General features: G+C 47.5%; 4 protein-coding genes across 11 annotated transcripts; 3 read left to right on the top strand and 1 right to left on the bottom strand.

Annotated features, from left to right (window-relative positions):
- Positions 1 to 47: 47 nt before the first annotated feature.
- LOC6621063 (protein RUFY3) lies at positions 48 to 9,530 on the top strand. 6 transcript variants are annotated; one of them, XR_004362086.1, is made up of 7 exons: positions 877 to 1,067; positions 1,185 to 2,024; positions 5,360 to 5,793; positions 5,852 to 6,102; positions 6,160 to 6,562; positions 8,369 to 8,523; positions 8,581 to 8,642. XR_004362086.1 is itself a non-coding variant. In XM_032721889.1 (7 exons), the coding sequence occupies exons 2-7, from the start codon at positions 1,208 to 1,210 to the stop codon at positions 9,206 to 9,208; spliced, it is 2,631 nt and encodes an 876-aa protein (XP_032577780.1). In that variant the 5' UTR covers positions 886 to 1,067; positions 1,185 to 1,207; the 3' UTR covers positions 9,209 to 9,530. The 6 variants fall into 6 exon arrangements, 5 of the variants coding, with proteins under 5 accessions (XP_032577784.1, XP_032577783.1, XP_032577781.1 ...); XM_032721889.1 differs by having other exon boundaries at positions 886 to 1,067; positions 8,369 to 8,466; positions 8,581 to 9,530; XM_032721892.1 differs by lacking the exons at positions 877 to 1,067; positions 1,185 to 2,024 and adding an exon at positions 49 to 583 and having other exon boundaries at positions 8,369 to 8,466; positions 8,581 to 9,530.
- On the bottom strand, positions 2,692 to 5,325 carry LOC6617154. Of its 3 annotated transcripts, none has more exons than XM_032721894.1 (5): positions 3,601 to 5,325; positions 3,186 to 3,550; positions 3,063 to 3,132; positions 2,888 to 2,991; positions 2,692 to 2,830 (listed from the first exon to the last, which is right to left on the bottom strand). In XM_032721894.1, exons 1-5 carry the CDS (start codon positions 5,267 to 5,269, stop codon positions 2,783 to 2,785), a joined length of 2,256 nt encoding a protein of 751 aa, XP_032577785.1. In that variant the 5' UTR covers positions 5,270 to 5,325; the 3' UTR covers positions 2,692 to 2,782. The 3 variants fall into 3 exon arrangements, with proteins under 3 accessions (XP_032577785.1, XP_002041481.1, XP_032577786.1); XM_002041445.2 differs by having other exon boundaries at positions 3,063 to 3,129; XM_032721895.1 differs by lacking the exon at positions 2,692 to 2,830 and having other exon boundaries at positions 2,900 to 2,991; positions 3,063 to 3,116.
- A 36-nt stretch (positions 9,531 to 9,566) lies between the features above and the next one.
- On the top strand, positions 9,567 to 10,448 carry LOC116801553 (uridine diphosphate glucose pyrophosphatase NUDT14). The gene has a single exon (XM_032721904.1). It carries the CDS (start codon positions 9,592 to 9,594, stop codon positions 10,303 to 10,305), a length of 714 nt encoding a protein of 237 aa, XP_032577795.1. The 5' UTR covers positions 9,567 to 9,591; the 3' UTR covers positions 10,306 to 10,448.
- Positions 10,449 to 10,486: 38 nt separating this feature from the next.
- On the top strand, positions 10,487 to 11,575 carry LOC6617151 (uridine diphosphate glucose pyrophosphatase NUDT14). Its single transcript, XM_032721905.1, has 2 exons — positions 10,487 to 10,939; positions 11,064 to 11,575. The coding sequence occupies exons 1-2, from the start codon at positions 10,536 to 10,538 to the stop codon at positions 11,296 to 11,298; spliced, it is 639 nt and encodes a 212-aa protein (XP_032577796.1). The 5' UTR covers positions 10,487 to 10,535; the 3' UTR covers positions 11,299 to 11,575.
- Positions 11,576 to 18,389: the final 6,814 nt, after the last annotated feature.

The following is an 18,389-nucleotide window of genomic DNA, read 5'->3' as shown; positions in this document are numbered from 1 at the left end:
CCATAACCGTGATCTGTGACCAGTGATTGTTATCGCCCATCCCCAATCGCAGTGCAACAGCTGTTTTAATTTTGTATTGACAAAATTTTTTGTTTACTCCGCGTTCAAGTGCAAAACAAGCGAAATTAGCGCCTTTAATCGCGTCGTTTTGATTCATGTGAGCCCGCATAAGTGTCCCAATAATCGTCGCGAAGCAAGTAATTCGCCATGAGCACGGACGATCTGCTGGTGCGCCGCGAGAGGAGTGAAGACTCCCAATCCTCGAGTGTCTCCATTCCGGTTACGCCCACCATCGGAGGTGCCGCGCCTGCGCCCAGCGTCTCTACATCATCGCTGGACCGCCTGCGGAACACCTTCTGGCGCACGGAGAGCATCTCCTCGCAGATCTTCAGCCACATATCCACGCAGTTCTCGAATGCGGCCGCAGCAGCCGCCTCCTCCGAGGTAATCGATGGCACCACCACGTACCCGTATCCCGACGAGCCCGAACCACCTGTTGTACCTGTTGCGCCGGACACGGTAGCGAGCGCCAATGCTTCATCCCCGTCGCCATCGAAACTGAAAGCAAAACGACTGAAACGCGGTGAGTCCGAATTATTATTCATTTGATGATAAGCAGCTTTGGTTTCCATTGTACGCTATCAATAAAAACTATTAAACAAAGGAAAATAAATATATATATAATATTTAGAAACACAAAAACCATTGTAAAATTTTTTTAATAATTAGTATAAGCAATTTCGTGGTTTGTGCTGTCGTTTAAATATTTCGGTACTTGTATAAATAATATAATTAAAACTAATATAAAAGTGCATTGGGAAAGTGTCAAAGGTGATTTACGCACCACATACAGCGTGACCATCGAGAACACCCCCAACGAAAGCTCGCGAGGAGCTTTGCGCACTGGACAAATCAATAGGATAAAGAACTTTTTGCCAGTCTTACTCAACGCGTACACAACAGGATAACGGTGCAAACTCAAAGCGGCGAGAATTTTCGGTTATTTGGTTATTTTAGAAGGAAAACCCTCTGGAAAAGAGGCTTACAAAAGGAAAAACCCCTCTAAGGTAAAGAAAAAACAATTGAGGGAAAGCGGCAGCAAAGGAAACTCCGAACTTATTGAACAGCTAATATCGATATATGTATATATCTGTATTTTTATGGACGCCCACGCACACACTCAGGCGTACTTTGAAGCAGCAGCGAAATGCGTGGACTCGTCGAGGATACGAAAAGGACCAAGTTGTCGTCGGCGAACAACAACAACCTGAGCAGCACCAGCGGCAGCAGTCGCATCAAGTCAAGCAGCCTGGCAACAGGATCAAGTGCCAGCGGCAGCAGCTCGAAGCCCTTGAGGAGTTCGGCGAAAACGCCAACCACGGGCAGCGCGACGTCAGTGGCGGCAGGAACAATGGCGGCCAAGAAGGCGCCTCAAACGGGTCAACAACAAGTAGGCAAGTCCGCAAAGTCATCGACGTCAGCAACTCCAATTGGCACAACAGCAGCAGCAACTGTTGGAACGGCAACAACAAAGGCGCAAGCAGCAGCGGCGAAGAGCCAAAAGGGTCAGAATCCACCCCCACAGCAAGTGCAGCCGAAACAGCAGCCGCCACAACCACAACAGACACAGCAGCAACCTCTGGTGTTGCAGCAACAACAGGCGAGCAACAGCAGCAACACGATTGCTTTGCCAAAGGCCTCGCATGCCAACACCAGCGAGGAGCTGGCCGGCGGTGTCCAGGACACCATTTACCTGTGCAATTTCCGGGTATCCGTCGATGGCGAGTGGTTGTGCCTCAAGGAGCTGCAGGACATTGATGTGGCCGGCGGAACGGCCAACCAGGCAGCTCAGACCAGTGAGAAACTGGCAGGCGGCAGTAGTTCCCAAACAGGCTTCGGGTCCAACTACAATGTGGGCTCCAGCTCCAGCAAGCGCAACAGCAAGCGCTTCTCCGGACTGTCCACCGGCAGTGGAAGTGGCGGCAACGCCGGTGGAGGAGGCGCCTTGGACATCACCGACAATGGTATTATGGCAATTGAAAACCTTATCGGCCGCCGGCTGTGCGACATGGTCCACAGTGGCTCCGCGGCACTCGGCCAGTCCCAGTCGCACTCCCAGTCGCAGCACCAGAGTGTTGGCCTCTTCGCCGAGTGGTCGCATCTCTGTAGGTCGCTTCTTGATGCCTCTGTTGCCCAGCACGCTTCTACTTTGTAGTTTCTCTTCATTTCTCGTTAGATTGCAAGGGCCATAAAAATCATAAGAACTCGAAGATTCAAGTCATCATATTCTAGAGGCTTTAGATTTTTCTACGTTATTACTTTGCTTAAAATATTGTTTTTTTTTAACATCTAAGTATGTTTAGACAATAGCTTTTGCTTTGCTGTTCTAAGTTATAGAACACGACCGATTCTTATCTAGCCGAAAGTCTTTAAAATGTGTGAGTGGATAGATCTTGGTTCTCGATTATATTGGCCTTTGTAATCTTCCATCTAGTTGCATGCCTCTTTGCATTGTTGCACATTTAGTTGCTTGCTCTTGGTTAAAAGTTACGTGATTTACTTAGGAAATACTTAAATCTCAGCTTTGATGGAGGATATCAGTGTTAGGTGTCCATTAGGCAGATATATCTAATATCTCGCTTATGATTTTATTGCGAACTTCATTTTCCTTTCAATGGAGAAATGCAAAAGTTAAAAATCAAAGGGTTTATTAAATCTTATCAAAAAATATACACTTAAGAAATAGGTAGTTAAAAAACAAAACAGGTTAAAAAATTGCCAACTAGTTATCGTCAAAAGTCGTTTCCCAGCTGGGAGAGTCCTTTAAAGACTGAAAAACCTTCAAGATCAATATTTTGGCATATTGCATATTGCAAATCCCACTCACCTCTGCACCGCCCCTCTGGCGACCGGCAGGGACATCTGGTTTCTCCTGCGACTTCTTCCTGTGCAGAAGAGGATCATCGGATGTATCGTGCTTTTCCGGCGTTGCTTTGTGGCAGTATCAAAGGATTAAGTGAATGAGTCGATTAGACCTAGGAAACAAGCAGTCATCCACTTACCTATCCTAACTTGTTTGGACGATCGCCTTTCAGGTGATGATGGCTTTTTGTCTTCTGAGGATTTGGTCTGCTGGTGACTCTGGGTTCAGGATCTCAAAAGCAGGCGGAGCACTGATAACTTACCTCTTTCTTTCGACCCGTCTCGAAGTCCGTATGCTTCTTCCGCCTGGCTTCTTCGCGGTCATGCCTATGTCGATGTCTATTCTCTCTGCTGTCCAGTTCGCTGTCCGACGAGGGAATGACGGATAGGGTTGACTTGAGTGCGGGCTTAGAAACGTCCCTGTACGGCGCTCGGCTAGGAGACGAATCATCGGAAAGAAGTTTGAGGGGAGAGACCTGCTTTCCCACCGGATCCCGGCTCTTGTCCGGTGCATAGTATTCCCCTCCTTTCGCTCGGGAGAACTTCAGAGGCATGCACTTCCTGTTGAACTGACATCCCAGCGACGAGGATGAGGTGAAGGAATCTAGCTCGGGATTATTCGCATATCCTGTAAGCTCGAGCGGTTAGATTTAGTTGGCACAAACTTATTTGACTTACGATTGCTCGGCACCGATCTTTGTGAGGTGGAGCGACCAGAACCGGAGTAGTAGTACCTGCGAGAAGCATCAGTTTCGTCTTTTTCGTTCTTTTTTTCTCTTTCCTTTTCTGGCTCCTTGGCTTTCAGCGGCTCCTTTTCTTTCCTGGGCCTCTCCTTCGGCGGAGGAGCCTCTGCATCCGTTGGGGCAACCCTCTTCTTCTTGCCCCTTCGCATGCAACAGCAGATGATGAGCAGAATGAGGAGAAGGAGCAGGGTCAGAAAGGCGGCAATGCACCAGATCAGTGTCTCATCGTTGTCGCACTCGCGGCACTCTTCCACTTCCTCCGGCAGATTCTGAACCTTATTCAATCCGGTGAGCCATTCGTCCTGGTGCTCTGACTCCTGCCCCGGCTCCTGAACTGGTTCCGACATCTCCTGCCAGTGAATGGCGGAGCGACTCATCTTGCGGGAGTCCTCTTTGGGACAGGGTGGTGATCCCTTCCCGTCATCCTTATTGCATGGTGCCCGGGCCTCCTCCTCCGCACTCTTCGCCTCTCTCGACAGCCTCTCCTGGATCTGCAGTATTCCGCCCAGACCCGGGTAGAATACATCATCGCTGTAGTGCATTTCTAGATTTTCCTTTATCCAGGCGAGCAACTGGCGATTGTAATTAGCCTGGCTGATTCCCTGAAACCGATGGCAGTTGGTTAGGGTTTGGAAGAACTTCACCACGATGAACTCCGATCTGGGAGATCGAAGATTGTAGATGCGTCGCTTTCGAAAGGGCAGGTATATGTTGCCCATATAGCCATTCTCATCGAGCGTCTCCAGTCGAGGCAGGCTCACAATCATGCTCCCTTGATCCGGCTCTTGGGAAATGCAAGTCTGATCCAGTTGAGCACAGCTGGAGGCATCCTCCTCGGAATGGCAGCTCTTGGGCAGCTTGACCGGTTCGATTTTTCGCACCTTGAACTGCGACAATACATCCTTGTCCGGAGCTCTCCACCCATTTCCATTCGTATTGAGTGTCGTTTTGCACTGCTGATATATGTTCACCAAGCGCTCCACGGTGTTCAGCTTGATGCGTCCGGCATAGTAGGATAACTGGGCCATGGGCACCAGATAGTAGCGCAGGTAGCCACCCAGGGCATCGTAGAATGCTCTCTGCATGATGAGCCGCGTATCATCGTCTGACATACGCTTCACGATCTGGTTAACAGTATTGAAGTACCGCAGCAGCATGTAGACAAGGCTGTCGGTGAGGAGGCACTGCGGAAAGGATTTGGGCACCAGCAGCTCGAAGTCCTTGCGCGCGGATATCATAGCAATGTCCTCCGTGGAAAAGCAATTCTTGCGGTAGTTGCCAAACAGATTGGTGCCCAGGAATGAGTCCGATTCTGTGGCCCTCCTCCTCGTCGCCTTTTGCAGCTCGCTGGGCAGATCCTTAAACCATTCATGCTCTTGGTATTTGGGCGGCGGGGAATAGGGAGGATTGGTCACCTGGTCATCGACCCTATCGATCAGGCCATTGCGGTAATCCCGCAGCTCCGAACTGAGCATGGATTGCAGGGTCAGTTCGTTTTGGAAATCGTTTGTGGGCACCTCCAAAGTAGCCAGGTCGATGCTGTATATGGGACAACCCCCGGGTGCCAGAAAGAAAAGCAGCCAGGAGAGCACATGAAGTTTCATTACTCAGTTAATCAGTTGTCAGTTGTTTTGAAGCAAATTTCTGCGCCGGCCGAGTCTTTAATCTGGGAACCACCGTTCCTCCTTTTGCAGCTCGGGACACGGCGGAAATCGAGCGCAGCAATCTGGTGAACATCTGCAAGCTGGTGGTCAAGGAGCTGTTGGAGCAGTCGCTGCGATATGGTCGCATGCTGGACTCGGATCACCTGCCGCTGCAGCATTTCTTCATCGTCATCGAGCACGTCCTGGGGCACGGATTGCGGCCCAAGAAGGGTCTGCTGGGACCGAGGAAGGAACTCTGGGACCTGCTGCAGAGCGTCGAGCACTACTGTCCGGAGGCGCAGGATATTACGGCGAGTGTAAGGGATCTGCCCACCGTCCGTACCCACATTGGCCGCGCTCGTGCCTGGCTGAGGATCGCTTTGATGCAAAAGAAGCTATCGGATTACCTGCAGGCGCTCATCGAGCACCGGGAGGATTCACTCTTCGACTACTATGAGCCACATGCTCTGATGATGAGCGATGAGGTTAGGCTGCAAGCAATCTTCTTAAGGAACCCCTTTAACCCATCTCTTCCTGCTTCAGATCGTTGTGATAATGGGCATGTTGGTGGGCTTAAACGTGATCGATTGCAATCTGTGCGTGAAGGAGGAGGATCTGGACTCACAGCAGGGCGTCATCGACTTCTCGTTGTACCTGCGTTCCAGTTCGAGAAACGCCGATGCCGCTCCAGAAGACAGTGCTCCGCCAGCTCTGCTGGATGCCACTGGGCAGGGCAACATGATTGCGGTGCTGGATCAGAAGAACTACATTGAGGAGCTCAACAGGCATCTAAAGTGGGTTTCGCCTGTTGTTATGAAGTGCCCCCAGCTAAGTTATTCCTAATTTTTCAGCGCCACTGTCGGCAATCTGCAGGCCAAAGTGGAGTCCCTAACGACCACAAATGCCCTGATGAAAGAGGATTTGGCAATCGCTCGGAACAGCCTGTTGGCCCTGCAGGCCGAGAACCAGGCCATGCGGCAGTCCACGCCGGCAGCGGACAACCATTCAACTGGTTCGGGTGGTTCCTCCGACAAGGACAAGGAGAAGGCGTCCGAGGAGCTGGCTGAGGAGCGTCGCAAGAACAGCGAGCTTGAGAAGGAGCTCAAATTGCAGGTGTCCCTCAAGGCGGAATCGGACATGGCCATGAAATTGCTGGAGAAGGACATCCACGAAAAGCAGGACACGATAGTCTCACTGCGCCGCCAACTGGACGACATCAAGCAGATCAACCTGGAGATGTACCGAAAACTGCAGGTTAGTAGACTTCATCAAAATGGGTCAATTTTGGTTGACTGCTGGGTAATCTGCACTCGATTCCTTGGCAGGACAACCAAAATGACTTAGTCAAACACTCATTACACTGCTCACAACTCATCTGTCCACATTCATTCGCTTATCTGGTTCGTAGCTCTGGTATCATTTCACTTTATGTTTTAAGCTTTGGTTTATAGTTTAGTCATTTGCTCCAAGTAAATCGGTTTAAGCCCTTAAGTCAAAAAGTAATCCCGTCTAAAATTTAACCAGGAATGTGAAGATGAACTCACACAGAAGGGCGAGATGGTCTCGCGTCTGCAAACGAAAGCCTCACAAATTGGTAACATTTTACAATCGCTAGAAAAGAAATACGAATCGAAGCTCATCGACCAGCAACACCATGGACCGGGATCGGGATCGGGATCTGGAGCTGGAGCTGGGAACGCAGCCATTGGCGGAGACCGATCGCCGAACACGCGGCGACAGCAGAATCTGGAAAAGTTCGAGGCGCTCACCAAGAAGCACAAACAGGACACTGGCCCGCCCATGAAGCGTATGCACCTCAAGATGGACGCCTTTCCGCCCTTCGATCCCAGCAAGTATCGCAAGTCACCGCGCCAGCCGGATGCGCCCCATCCGGAGGAGCAACAGGAGAGCAAGGATGCCAAGACGCCCACGTCCGCCAAGTCCCTGAACGATGAGCTAGCCGAGGCGGCGGCTGCGGTGACCCAGCACTTTGGCGTGGATGCATCCCAAAGCGATTATGTCCTGTGCCGGGAGCAGGCCGCCGATGGAGAAACTTAAGCTCTAAGCAGCTAAATAAGAATACTTAGGATACTTAATTTATAAGGCCAGTTTCGGTTTTCACAAAATGAGTTCTACATAAATGTATTAACTTGTTTGTCTTTTTCTGAAATGACCCCTAATCTGAAACTAGTTTAATATATTTACTCAATGTATTTAGTGCCTGACTGCATTTAAACCTAAGCTTAAATTCATTTGTTCAACTATTATTTGGCTTCCTCAGGAGCCCCTTTATGAAATAATGACCTATGTAATGTCTGATCCAAAAATCAGTCCACTAAAGTTGGCATGTGAAAATCGGAACGGCCTGTATTTCTCTCAACATTCCAAGCACCTGGATGGCCACTCAAAGTCCGGCTCCAGGTGCCGAAGGGAACTAGAAACTGCTTAACAAGACTCTCATTTCGGGAGACCACAACTAAATAAACACCATAGACAGTGTGTACCATATAGGATGCCTTTACTCCGTAGACCAGATCCCTTTAGGGGAAAGTATACCAGATACCAGAATTGTTAAAGGTTTTGAATAACTAATGTGTATGCAACCTGTTAGCTAAATTATCTACCCAGAGGCCCCGTAAACAAAGATTATATATGTACGATTATATTGTAACCATACGTCGTTGTATATATGTATAGTGTGATTAAGAGGCTTCAGATGTTTATTATACATATGTATGTATGTACGTATGGATACCCACGTAGTCGCTTATATTGTAATTATACACTCATAATTATAATTATAATTATAATATTATTGTAATTATATACTATGAATAAATATCGAGACTATATGAATCTACAAATCCATGCAATGTACTATACGCGTTGGAACTTCTGCATATATTCCAATCCACGTACTCCTCCAAATCGATCCCAGACAAATAAAACTTATCCGAACCACAAGTCTTTCATTTTCCACCATACTAACATCGAGATTAGAGTAAGCGACGACGGAGTCATGACAACGTTGGTACATCCGATTATTTTCTTCGTTGGCAGGACTGCAAGGCGTCGTTAACGCACAAAACGGAGCTGATGACCAAGCTGGAGGTGCAAAAGGAGGACATGGCCAGCACCATCGATCAGCTGGAGAAGAAGTAAGATGGCGGGGGAGTACTGATCCGGAAATAATTCTGTAGCTGCTGCATCATGAAGTTACTTTTCAAATATCCGGAAGATTAAGCAATTAAGTCCTGTTTTCCCCTCCGCAGGTGGAGTCATGACAAAAGCAACCTGGGGGAGATTCTCAAAACCACGTCGCAAACACTGACCACCCAGGTGACCGCCAGTGAGGAGCGGGCTGCCCGGGCGGAGGCCGAGTCGAGGATCGAGCGCGAGTGGCGGTTATCGCTGCAGGAGAAGGAGCTGAAACTGAAGGAGAAGATAGCCAATCTGCAGGGCTGCCTCAAGGAACTGTCGGAGGAGAAGGAGAGGAACGGCAAGCTCAAGGCTGATCTGGAGAAGGTGCGAACGCAATGGTCAGAGGCACAAACGACGCTGGAGGAGCTCGGCATCCAGCTGAGCGTGAGCAAACTGAAGGTGTCGGAGATGCAGGATCAGGAGCGTCGCCAGCGCCAGCTGCTCTCCGGCTCCGCCCAGTCGCTGCAAGCCATGCCCGAGGCAGTGGGTAGTCCAGGGATCTGGGCACCGGACTCCATTGCCACCCATTGCACCGCCTGCGAGCGGGAGTTCAATCTTACGCGGCGGAAGCATCACTGCCGCAGCTGCGGCGAGATCTTCTGTAAGGCCTGTTCGGAGCACACGCTGCCACTCCTCAATGCCCAGGGTCAGCCGGGGAAACCAGTGCGTGTGTGCGACAATTGCTACGCCGCCAAATGATGATGTGCTCTGCATGCTGGACATGGTAACTGGTTCGACTAGGAGTTGTGGGGGCGGGCGAGATTTTATATTTGTAAGCAGACATCCTGTTCCATTTAATGGTAATATAGTGCTCGTATCTTATGTAAAAATAATGGGATAATTCAAATATTCCTAAATGTTTTTGATGTCAACCGCCCCTTCAAGAATCGCATCCTTTGACCACTTGACCTTATGATCAATACCCTTTTTGGGGATGTATGTATATTATAGGACATTTATGAAGTTGTGTAATCAGATTATTAAAATTATGTTACAAAACTTATTAAACTAAACAAACAAACGTTGGAAAATCATTCATAACTATTAAAAAACCATCGAAATGCTTTTCGAAAACACAAAACATGTTAAAACTACTGGGCAGTTTGGGTCGCTCCTTCTGCTCGTCAGCCAAATCGGGATTCAAGATCCAGCCAAGTTGTATTTCAAGGATTTGGTTTGGTCCGATGCCCAAGGATTCGAATTGGATCAAACCAGGTCGACTTCACTACATAGAAAACGATGTGGAGAAACAAGTGGACATTATCAAAACCATTGATGGTGTGGTGGTGGTTCTGTACAACAAAGCGCGGGAAAAACTAATCTTCGTGCGTCAATTCAGGGGAGCAGTTTACGAGGGAATACATTCGGCTGGATCACCGGACATGTCTAAGGGAGAAGCTGATCTGGAGCAGTTTCCTCCCGAAGTGGGTGTTACCTTGGAACTTTGCGGTGGCGCCGTGGACAAGGACAAAAGCCTGGCGGAGATCGCCAAGGAGGAAGTCCTCGAAGAGTGCGGTTACGAGGTGCCCACCGAATCCCTGCAGCATGTCTACGACTATAGATCGGGTATTGGTACCTCAAGTAGTGCCATGTCCCTGTTCTACTGCGAGGTGTGTGATGCTCAGAAGGTCTCGGCAGGCGGAGGCATTGGAGAGGAGAAAATCCAGGTGCTAGAAATGTCCTTGGAGGAGTCGAGGCAGCTGGTCCAAACTGGGGCCACCACCAATGGTGGACCCACCTGTTTGCTGGGGCTGCTATGGTTCTTTCTGCACAAGGCACCCAAGGTTTCAGCATAGCATAGTAGTCTCAAGCACTCAAAATAAACTAAAATAAATAAATAATTTATTTTGCTTGCTCAAACAAACTTTTCAAATTCGAATAGTATTACCATCTGCTGTCTGGCCTTAAACGTCAGAAAAGCTCTCCCGTAAAAAAAGCTGCAATCTGATTGCCGGTTAGAGCTTTTGCAATCAGCTGATTGCAGTGCCACTGCCGTGTTTTCGTGCTCCAAGTCCACTAATTCAGCATGGAGAACGTTTCCAAGATCTGGCTGGGTCCCCTGCCCCAGGATTCGCCGTACGTGAAGCCCTTCCGGCTGTACTATGTCCAGAATGGCGTGGAGAAGAACTGGGACCTGCTGAAGGTCCACGATAGTGTGGCTATCATCTTGTACAACACGTCTCGCCAGAAACTGGTTCTTGTCCGCCAGTTCCGACCGGCCGTCTATCACGGCATCATTTCCAGCGCCAAGGGCACCTTCGATGAGGTGGACCTCAAGGAGTTCCCGCCCGCCATCGGTGTCACCTTGGAACTGTGCGCCGGCATCGTGGACAAAAACAAGAGCTGGGTGGAAATCGCTCGGGAGGAAGTGGTCGAGGAGTGTGGCTACGATGTGCCCGTGGAACGGATCGAGGAAGTCATGGTCTACAGGTAAATGGGTGTGCATATATTTAATATAAATAGAAGAGGATATAAAATTTAAAATATCTTAATTGATTTTTCAAAATCTTCCTTCACAACTTGCTTTATGCATAACCACCTCAATCCTTTGCAGATCTGGAGTTGGCTCATCGGGTGCCAAGCAGACCATGTACTACTGTGAGGTGACCGACGCGGACAAGGCCACAGGTGGCGGCGGCGTGGACGACGAGATTATCGAGGTGGTGGAGCTGTCCCTGGAGGAGGCCAAGCGGATGATCCAACAGGGAGCCGTCAACAACAGCCCGCCCAGCTGCCTGATGGGCCTGATGTGGTTCTTCGCCAACAGGGCACCCGGTGCGAAGGCCTAGAGGCGAACGTTGCTGTTGATTCACCCAGATAAGCGGCGGCCGTGATAAGATGATAAGATGATAAGATGCGTCCGCATCCGCAGCGTTGCCTTATACACGTCTTTTAGTCAACACCAACCAATTCGAATGCTTTCCAACCGAGCGCATTGTGAGTGCGCCTAGCGCACACGAGATAATACTGAAATTCCCGTGCCTGTCGAGGCTTACCTTATGATATGTATACCGTGTAATATGTAATAAACCCTGGCCAGCTGTCCGCTCATGAGTTCGGTCAAGACGTGTCTCCCACTTCCATCTCAGCTGCGAGTTCCACTCCCACCGCGGCTGCCAAGTGCATAAATCGCCTATAAATCAAAATGCCGCAAGACGTTGCTGCCGCAGAAGCTCCAAACGGGTTCCGCTTTTCTCCGATCTAAACCCATCCGATCCGATGCGATGCGATGGGATGGGACCTGGTACTGTGGAGGACCCATACCCATACCCATACCCATCTCATCCGCAGCGAAGCGAAGCTGTGTGCCGTTTTTGGGCCCCTGTCGGGCAGCGTGTTGCTGGGATCAGGTTACTTATTTATAAACGGCCAGGGACTTTAGCTTCCATGATCGCTCCTGGTACTCCTGATCACAGAGAAAGAAATATCACTTCGCCAGGGAATCATCCCTATATCTATGCATTCATTCTTTCATTCATTTCATGAGTTTAATATGATATGGTTTTGTCTTATGCCTTATATTTAAATGATAATACTATATTATAGTCTGTAAAATCCATTTAAGTAATGGCAGGAAATATGATTCATCATATAATCCTATATATACATTTTCCAATTGGTAGTGACATATCCCGAGATTAATACTATTATTTTATATATATCATGCACATAAAAGTCTTTTAGCAAACAATACTTTTGTATTTTAATTTATCAAGCAATTATTTTCGGTGCACCAGCATCTATCCATCCTCCAGCCTCGGATCCATCCTCCATTTCCATCCATCCCGGTTCAGCGGTCATGGCGAGTGGCGGCGTGGAAATTTATTTACCCCAGAGCCATGATTTGGCAATATTTCAACATTGTAATAGAATTTCTTTCGGCCTATTCAGACTTGACTTCCTTTTCGGCGGATCCCCCCTGCTCCAGCCCGCTGTCCCAATACCATATACCCCTGCTCCAGCTGCAGCTTCAGCTCCGACTCCAGCTCCCAAGTACCGAATCCCCTCCTGCATCCTTCGCATGTGCGTGCATTCGATTTGCCGCTGATAATCAAGGCCGGTTCTTTGTTGTTGTCTGCTTGCTGTTCGCTTGCGTGTTAACCTCATGTAAATTATGGACTCGAGGCGGAGGAGCCGTCGGCAGCAGAGTCAACAAAAATGCGAGTGTTGAAATTATATTTAATTTGCATATGTTGGCGGACGACGCTGGCTGTCCAGGAGTCCCCTTTGGGGAATCGAGGATGCAAATGAGTTGAGGGAGTTCCACGTGGATCAGGTGTAATGTCGACAACAGGGATTTGTCACGAAAGCAGTCACTCTCAAACTGTTGCCACAGTGGCTCTACAAAGGTTGCTGTTTGAGAGGCACTGAATGTTATAACCAAGTGAAATGAAGAAGAATTATGAGTTGAAAATATTTGGCTTTTTAAAATCAATGTATATTTTATGTATTTTTATTAAAACCTAAATAAGATTGTGTTCATTTCAGTTCCCTTGAAACCTCCAATGAATGAAAGCCCGTTTCCTTTGCGTTAAGTTAATGGCCATTGCGTATTCCAGAGCGATTTCTTTTGATTTGTCTGGCGACAGTTTCGCGGCAGCAGCCCATTACTGCTGCGTTCGCAGTTGCTGCTGCAGTTGCAGTTACAGTTGCAGTTGCTTCCTCATCGCCATGAAATGCATCTGTCGCCTGTCACCTGCTCCCGTTTGAAGTGGTCGCTGTTGCTCCCCAAGGTGCAAATCGAAGTCATCACACAATCTGATTGCCTTTACACTCAGAAAAATATCAGTATAAATATAAATTCGGTATGTATATACGAATGTATGCAGACAAATCAGAAAAATATGTAAACAAGATAACTTACTATAAAGTATTTAAATACAATAATGTATAAATTTAAATGCTAGATCGATTCAAATAATTCGTAGTTATTTTCCGTGTGGCTTTACCTTTTGGCTTTGCCCAGTTGCGCAAGTCCGAAGTACAGAATTGCAATTATTTCATAATCACGTCCCAATTTATGTGCTGCCGGAGCAGCCGGAGCGGCGATAGGCCAGAGATTGCCATTTCGAATCAAAGCGTCTTTCTATTCCTGCGCACCCAACTGACCTCCAGTGGCTGTGGGGCTATAGCTTTGCAGCTCTGGCCCCTGAGAATCCAATCCCAATCGCAAAATGGCGTCCGCACACGAACGGGAGCGAAATGTTGCAGGCGGGGATCGGATCGGGGCATGGTCGGATCTGGGGGGGCGGTGCGGAGACCGCTCAGTTCTGGGATGGGATGGGAAGACGGAAGATCAAGAAATCGCGATCATGGCTCGGTTTCCAGTGCGCATGCGAAAATTAAGTGCAGCCAGCAACAATCATAACAACAACAGCAAAATTACCTGTAAAACAGTTATGGTTTTTGTTGTTGCTGCTGCCGCTGCTGCTGCTGTGGAGCAATAATGAAATTTTTTATCGGATTTGATTATAAGTTGCCCAGCTACAGCTCGGCCACCCCGCCGTCGTAATCTGCCAATAAGAAGAAAAGTGAGCGGGGTGGGTACACTGGGAATAATAGTTCCAAAACATCCTCTTCATATTCTACAGAATAATTGCTAGTACTAAGGTATCACATCATGTTTCTATTTGTTTCATTTTCTTCAAGGCAAGTGAGTAGAATTTTCTTTCAGTGCTCCGTGCTGGTAGCTGCCTAGCAGGGAATGGAATTGGGTTGGCCATTCGCGGGGCTTCGGAGGAAACTATGTAGCCGCCGCTCATTGATTCCGCCTGCCGTCCATTGGCCGTTGTCCGTCGTGATGCACTTTAATGAAATGAAATCTTATACTATCATGAGGCGCATGAACTGTAAAGCCGAAGCTGTAGCTAAATCTGCAGCCAAAACCAAAGACTCCGAAGTGCAGTCCGCGGCCGCAGCTTTGCCCACTCAAAATGTATAATTATCTGGCGGTTTTATCCGTTTGCCAATATTAAATTTCTCATCACGCCCAGAGAGAGGAAAATGCAGTTGCAGTGGCTGCTCCCGTAGCGGCCGCTTCACCTGGGTTTCGTTCTTGGCGGTGCCTACAGGTGGGTGGGGTAGGGGAGCAGGAGGCATCGGAGGAGCTGCGGAGCGGAAGGTGGGGGAAGGCGATGTCCCGCTTCATGGGCACGGGCGCCGTCAAACAATTAATAAAAGGCCAAATGTCTGCAATGAAATTTATGCGGCTGCCTTTGCCAACGAGTTATATATAGGCTTCGGATTTCGGCCTGAAGTTTTGCTTTTCCGCTCCTGACGCGCCAGTGGCCAAAAGGAAAAGGCTCCGTTGGCGGCTTTACCGTTGCACTGCTCCATGGACTTTCTAAAATCGATGCCACCAACTTCGGGGTCGAGGGCTTCTTGGGGCGTTGTTCCTGCACCTTGCTCTCCGGTCGCCGAGATCCGGAGATATGTATGTGCTCCGCAAGGTGCGGCATCCGACAGATTGGGCACAAGAACTGCCACAAATGTGTGTCAAGTGGCTACACAATGCCTGAAAGCAAGACAACGAGCGAACATAATTATGGTTATTAGCAGCGAATCAGTTTAGAATTAATAATTAATGAAGTTCGTTGTTGCACAGCACTGGAAATAGCAAGTTCGTGTTTTAAGTCTTTTGATTTCGTCACGAAAAACAAAATTAGCTCAGTGCGATACAAAATATACTGAGCAATGATTGAATTGTTTTTTTTTAACGTAATCAAACTATTGATATAACTATTTATCTAATTTAAAGTATTTTTTTATTTGTTGTCTTATTTATTTTCCTTACATTAACATTATTCCACAGTCCACTAACCTTTAAATTTTGATCTATTTCCCAGCCTCACTGAGAAATTTGGCACTGTGGTTGGCTCTTTGCACGTGTTGCCATTTTAATTGCCTGCCAAGTGCGAAGAAATATTTTTGGCCAAATGCGTATAATTGAAATTAAGTCATAAATGGTTAAAAATGCCGACCGAGCGCGGCACATTGGACATGGCTAGCAAATACTAATGAAGCCCGGCCAAGTCGGGCCAGATGGCGAAAAAATTTCACACTCTTTGCCTTGATTTATGACACTCCGACATAGCACATAACACACCACGGACAACTTCCGTGCAAGGAAACCCGTCGTCCAGTGGCTCCAAAACCGCCGCACCTGCCCAACTGATTGATTTGCAGGCCTTTTGCACTCGAAGCCAGCTTTAATTACGCGCACTTTTTGGCCTCCTCAAGTTCCCAAGTTCTCTTTGTCTCGATCCATTCTCCGTTTCCTCAATTGTTTCTCTTGGCCTGCTCTTAAATGGGTTACCTCTTTGGCCGTCGAAAACTCTCTTAGCCACTCGTTAGAGCCGACTTAGATGTGTGCTCCGCCCCCTTGGAGCGCAATCCGAGAAACCACAAACCGCAGGCCGCCAAAAAATCCACAAAGAAAGTGCCAAAATGGGGCGATACGAATTTACATTGCCGTTGGGCTTTAATTAGTTGTTTTAGTTAAACTGGCTGCCATGTAAGTGACTCATGGCCTTTCTGTGTGGTCCAAAATGGGGAAGTAAATTCACAAGAACTAGGACTTAATTAGCAATGAGTAATCAGACATTTCTGCCGTTTTAACCATTTAAACCTATTCACTATATTGTTTTTATTTTCTTGTCTATATTAAGTAATCACTGACAAGCTTTATAGTCTAACTTGCATTCCCTATTTAAAAGATATATCTACATCGAGATTTAGCTGATAAAAAAACCTTTTTTTAAAGAATTTCGTTCGAATAAGTCACGTGAGCATTTAAAGGGTTAACAAGAAGGAGCGACCACACAATTAAAAATCATTTGCATATCAAACAATAAAACAAGCAATCCAACGAGAAGCCCACCAGATACAGATACATCGATGACTAAGGACGGTCGGGCTGGGAAGTCGGCGAGGGAAAAGTGAAACTCGGCCTGATCTGGCTGATAAGCCGGAGGGAAGGCCGCCTGCACGGACACACACACACACACACCGAAGTAATGGCGCATTAAAAGTCAAAGTCAAAATCAACAAAGCACCGAGATGGCCTAAACAAGATCCTGATAAGGAACCAATACCAATCATGATGATGGCAAGATGCGGTCTGCGGATCGGGGATTCGGGTATTCGGGCAGCTGCCACCGGCGACGTCCGGCGATCTGGTGATTCGGCGGTGATCTCGACGACAACGTTGACCGCAACAACTTTGTTGCCGCTCGCCAGTTGTTGAACTTAGCGCGAAATCTTTCCGTCTGGGAAATTAACTACAGTGAAGCCTTGTTCTGAATCAGAAAAAATCTCTATAATGGGTGATCCATCAAAGTTTTACTTATAAATCGAAAGCAAGGTCTAATCTTAAGAATATCGTATAACATATGGAATTCAACTTATCTTGGTTCCACTGTCTTAACAAATCTCAGGAAAAAAAGAGTTCATCTTCTAAACGGCAGCACATTTCGCCAGGCACCAACTTCCACTGGCAAGAAGTCTGTAAATGTCTTAGACTTCGTATGCATTTTGAAGGAGTCGAGTTGATCCGAGGTGAGCTGAGCTGAACGGACAGCGATCGTTGTTTCTGGTCGGTTTGACTGGGTTATCTGATTTTAATTAAACGGCATCGCATAATAAATTATCTTCATTAGGGTTGAATCACTGCGATGGGAGCCTCCTGCCGATGCCGAAGCCGAAATCAAACGGAATCGAGTTGGGGTCTGGAGCCTGACGAAATATTCGAGCAATCGACTGGCCTTACTTACTTCCACGCTCCTGGCCGCCTGGTTATCCCCTCCCAACCCCATTCCTATGTGACCATAAATCAAAACAAGCCCATCCACTGATGCAGTGCGTGTGTTCCACTCCTAGTCGCTCCCCTTTCGGCCATCAATCCGCCGTGGACTCATGTTCATTAATGAAAAACCGGACCAACTGTCAAACAGAATCTGCAAATCATTCGACGCGACGGCTGTGCGCCGTTGACAGTTGGAAAAGCGCTGCCGCCGAGTCCGGGAAAAATCAACACATGCTTAGATAATAAAAAAAAATGGTTAAATAAAAAAACCTGAAGTAAAAAGTGAACTCGATTGTGTGGCTAATTGGTGTCAGTCGAAGACTGAATGTGCTTCCTATTCAAGAACTTCATAAACTCAATCAAGCAAGGAATAAGTTTAATTCAATCTGAAATATGATATATGGGATATATGATATTCTAATGACAAACCGATTACCAAGTAAATAGTATTTTGTTATAGAAGCATCTTGTCTTAAATATATGTTGTATCTTAGAGATTTTGGAATGAAAAATGTAAGAACTACATCGCATATTTCTAGAGTTATTGTTATAAGAAATAATTTGTACAAATCATGTTCTGACAATACTTCTCTGAAAAGTCACGTCAAATGAGTGGTTAACAGGCGTAATCTTCTAGATCGTATATCTTTCCGTGAAAGAGTGCTTACGATACCGGCTAGCTGATTTAACCCCGCGATGAGAGTATCTGAGGGTATGTGGAATCAATCGGGAGAAGATTTAACTGGAAGTGGAGCACAAACCGGTTGCACATGGTCAACTGATTGACGAGTTGCGTACCTCAAATGTGCAGCTAACACGCACACAGGTGCGTGCCCCTCGAGGAGCGTCCAAGTGTGGATGTGTGGGTATTTTATTTATTTTTTTTTTCAGCTTTTTGTTTATTTCCTTGCGATCATCAATAATGCCAGCCAAAGGAAGCGCATGTACATGTCCGTGTAGCGCTTAATGATCTTGAAATCGAAGTTGCATTAGCATTGAATGTGCGCATGCGCAGCAGTCGCAAAATGTTTCAATTATTTGTGGGCATTCGAGAGATAAAGCAGCGGCCAGCAACAA

The sequence above is a fragment of the Drosophila sechellia genome, chromosome 3R, assembly GCF_004382195.2.
Source record: "Drosophila sechellia strain sech25 chromosome 3R, ASM438219v1, whole genome shotgun sequence".
Lineage (NCBI taxonomy): Eukaryota > Metazoa > Arthropoda > Insecta > Diptera > Drosophilidae > Drosophila > Drosophila sechellia.
The sequence above is the reverse complement of the archived record's forward strand: the minus strand, read 5'-3'. Positions and strand labels throughout refer to the sequence as shown.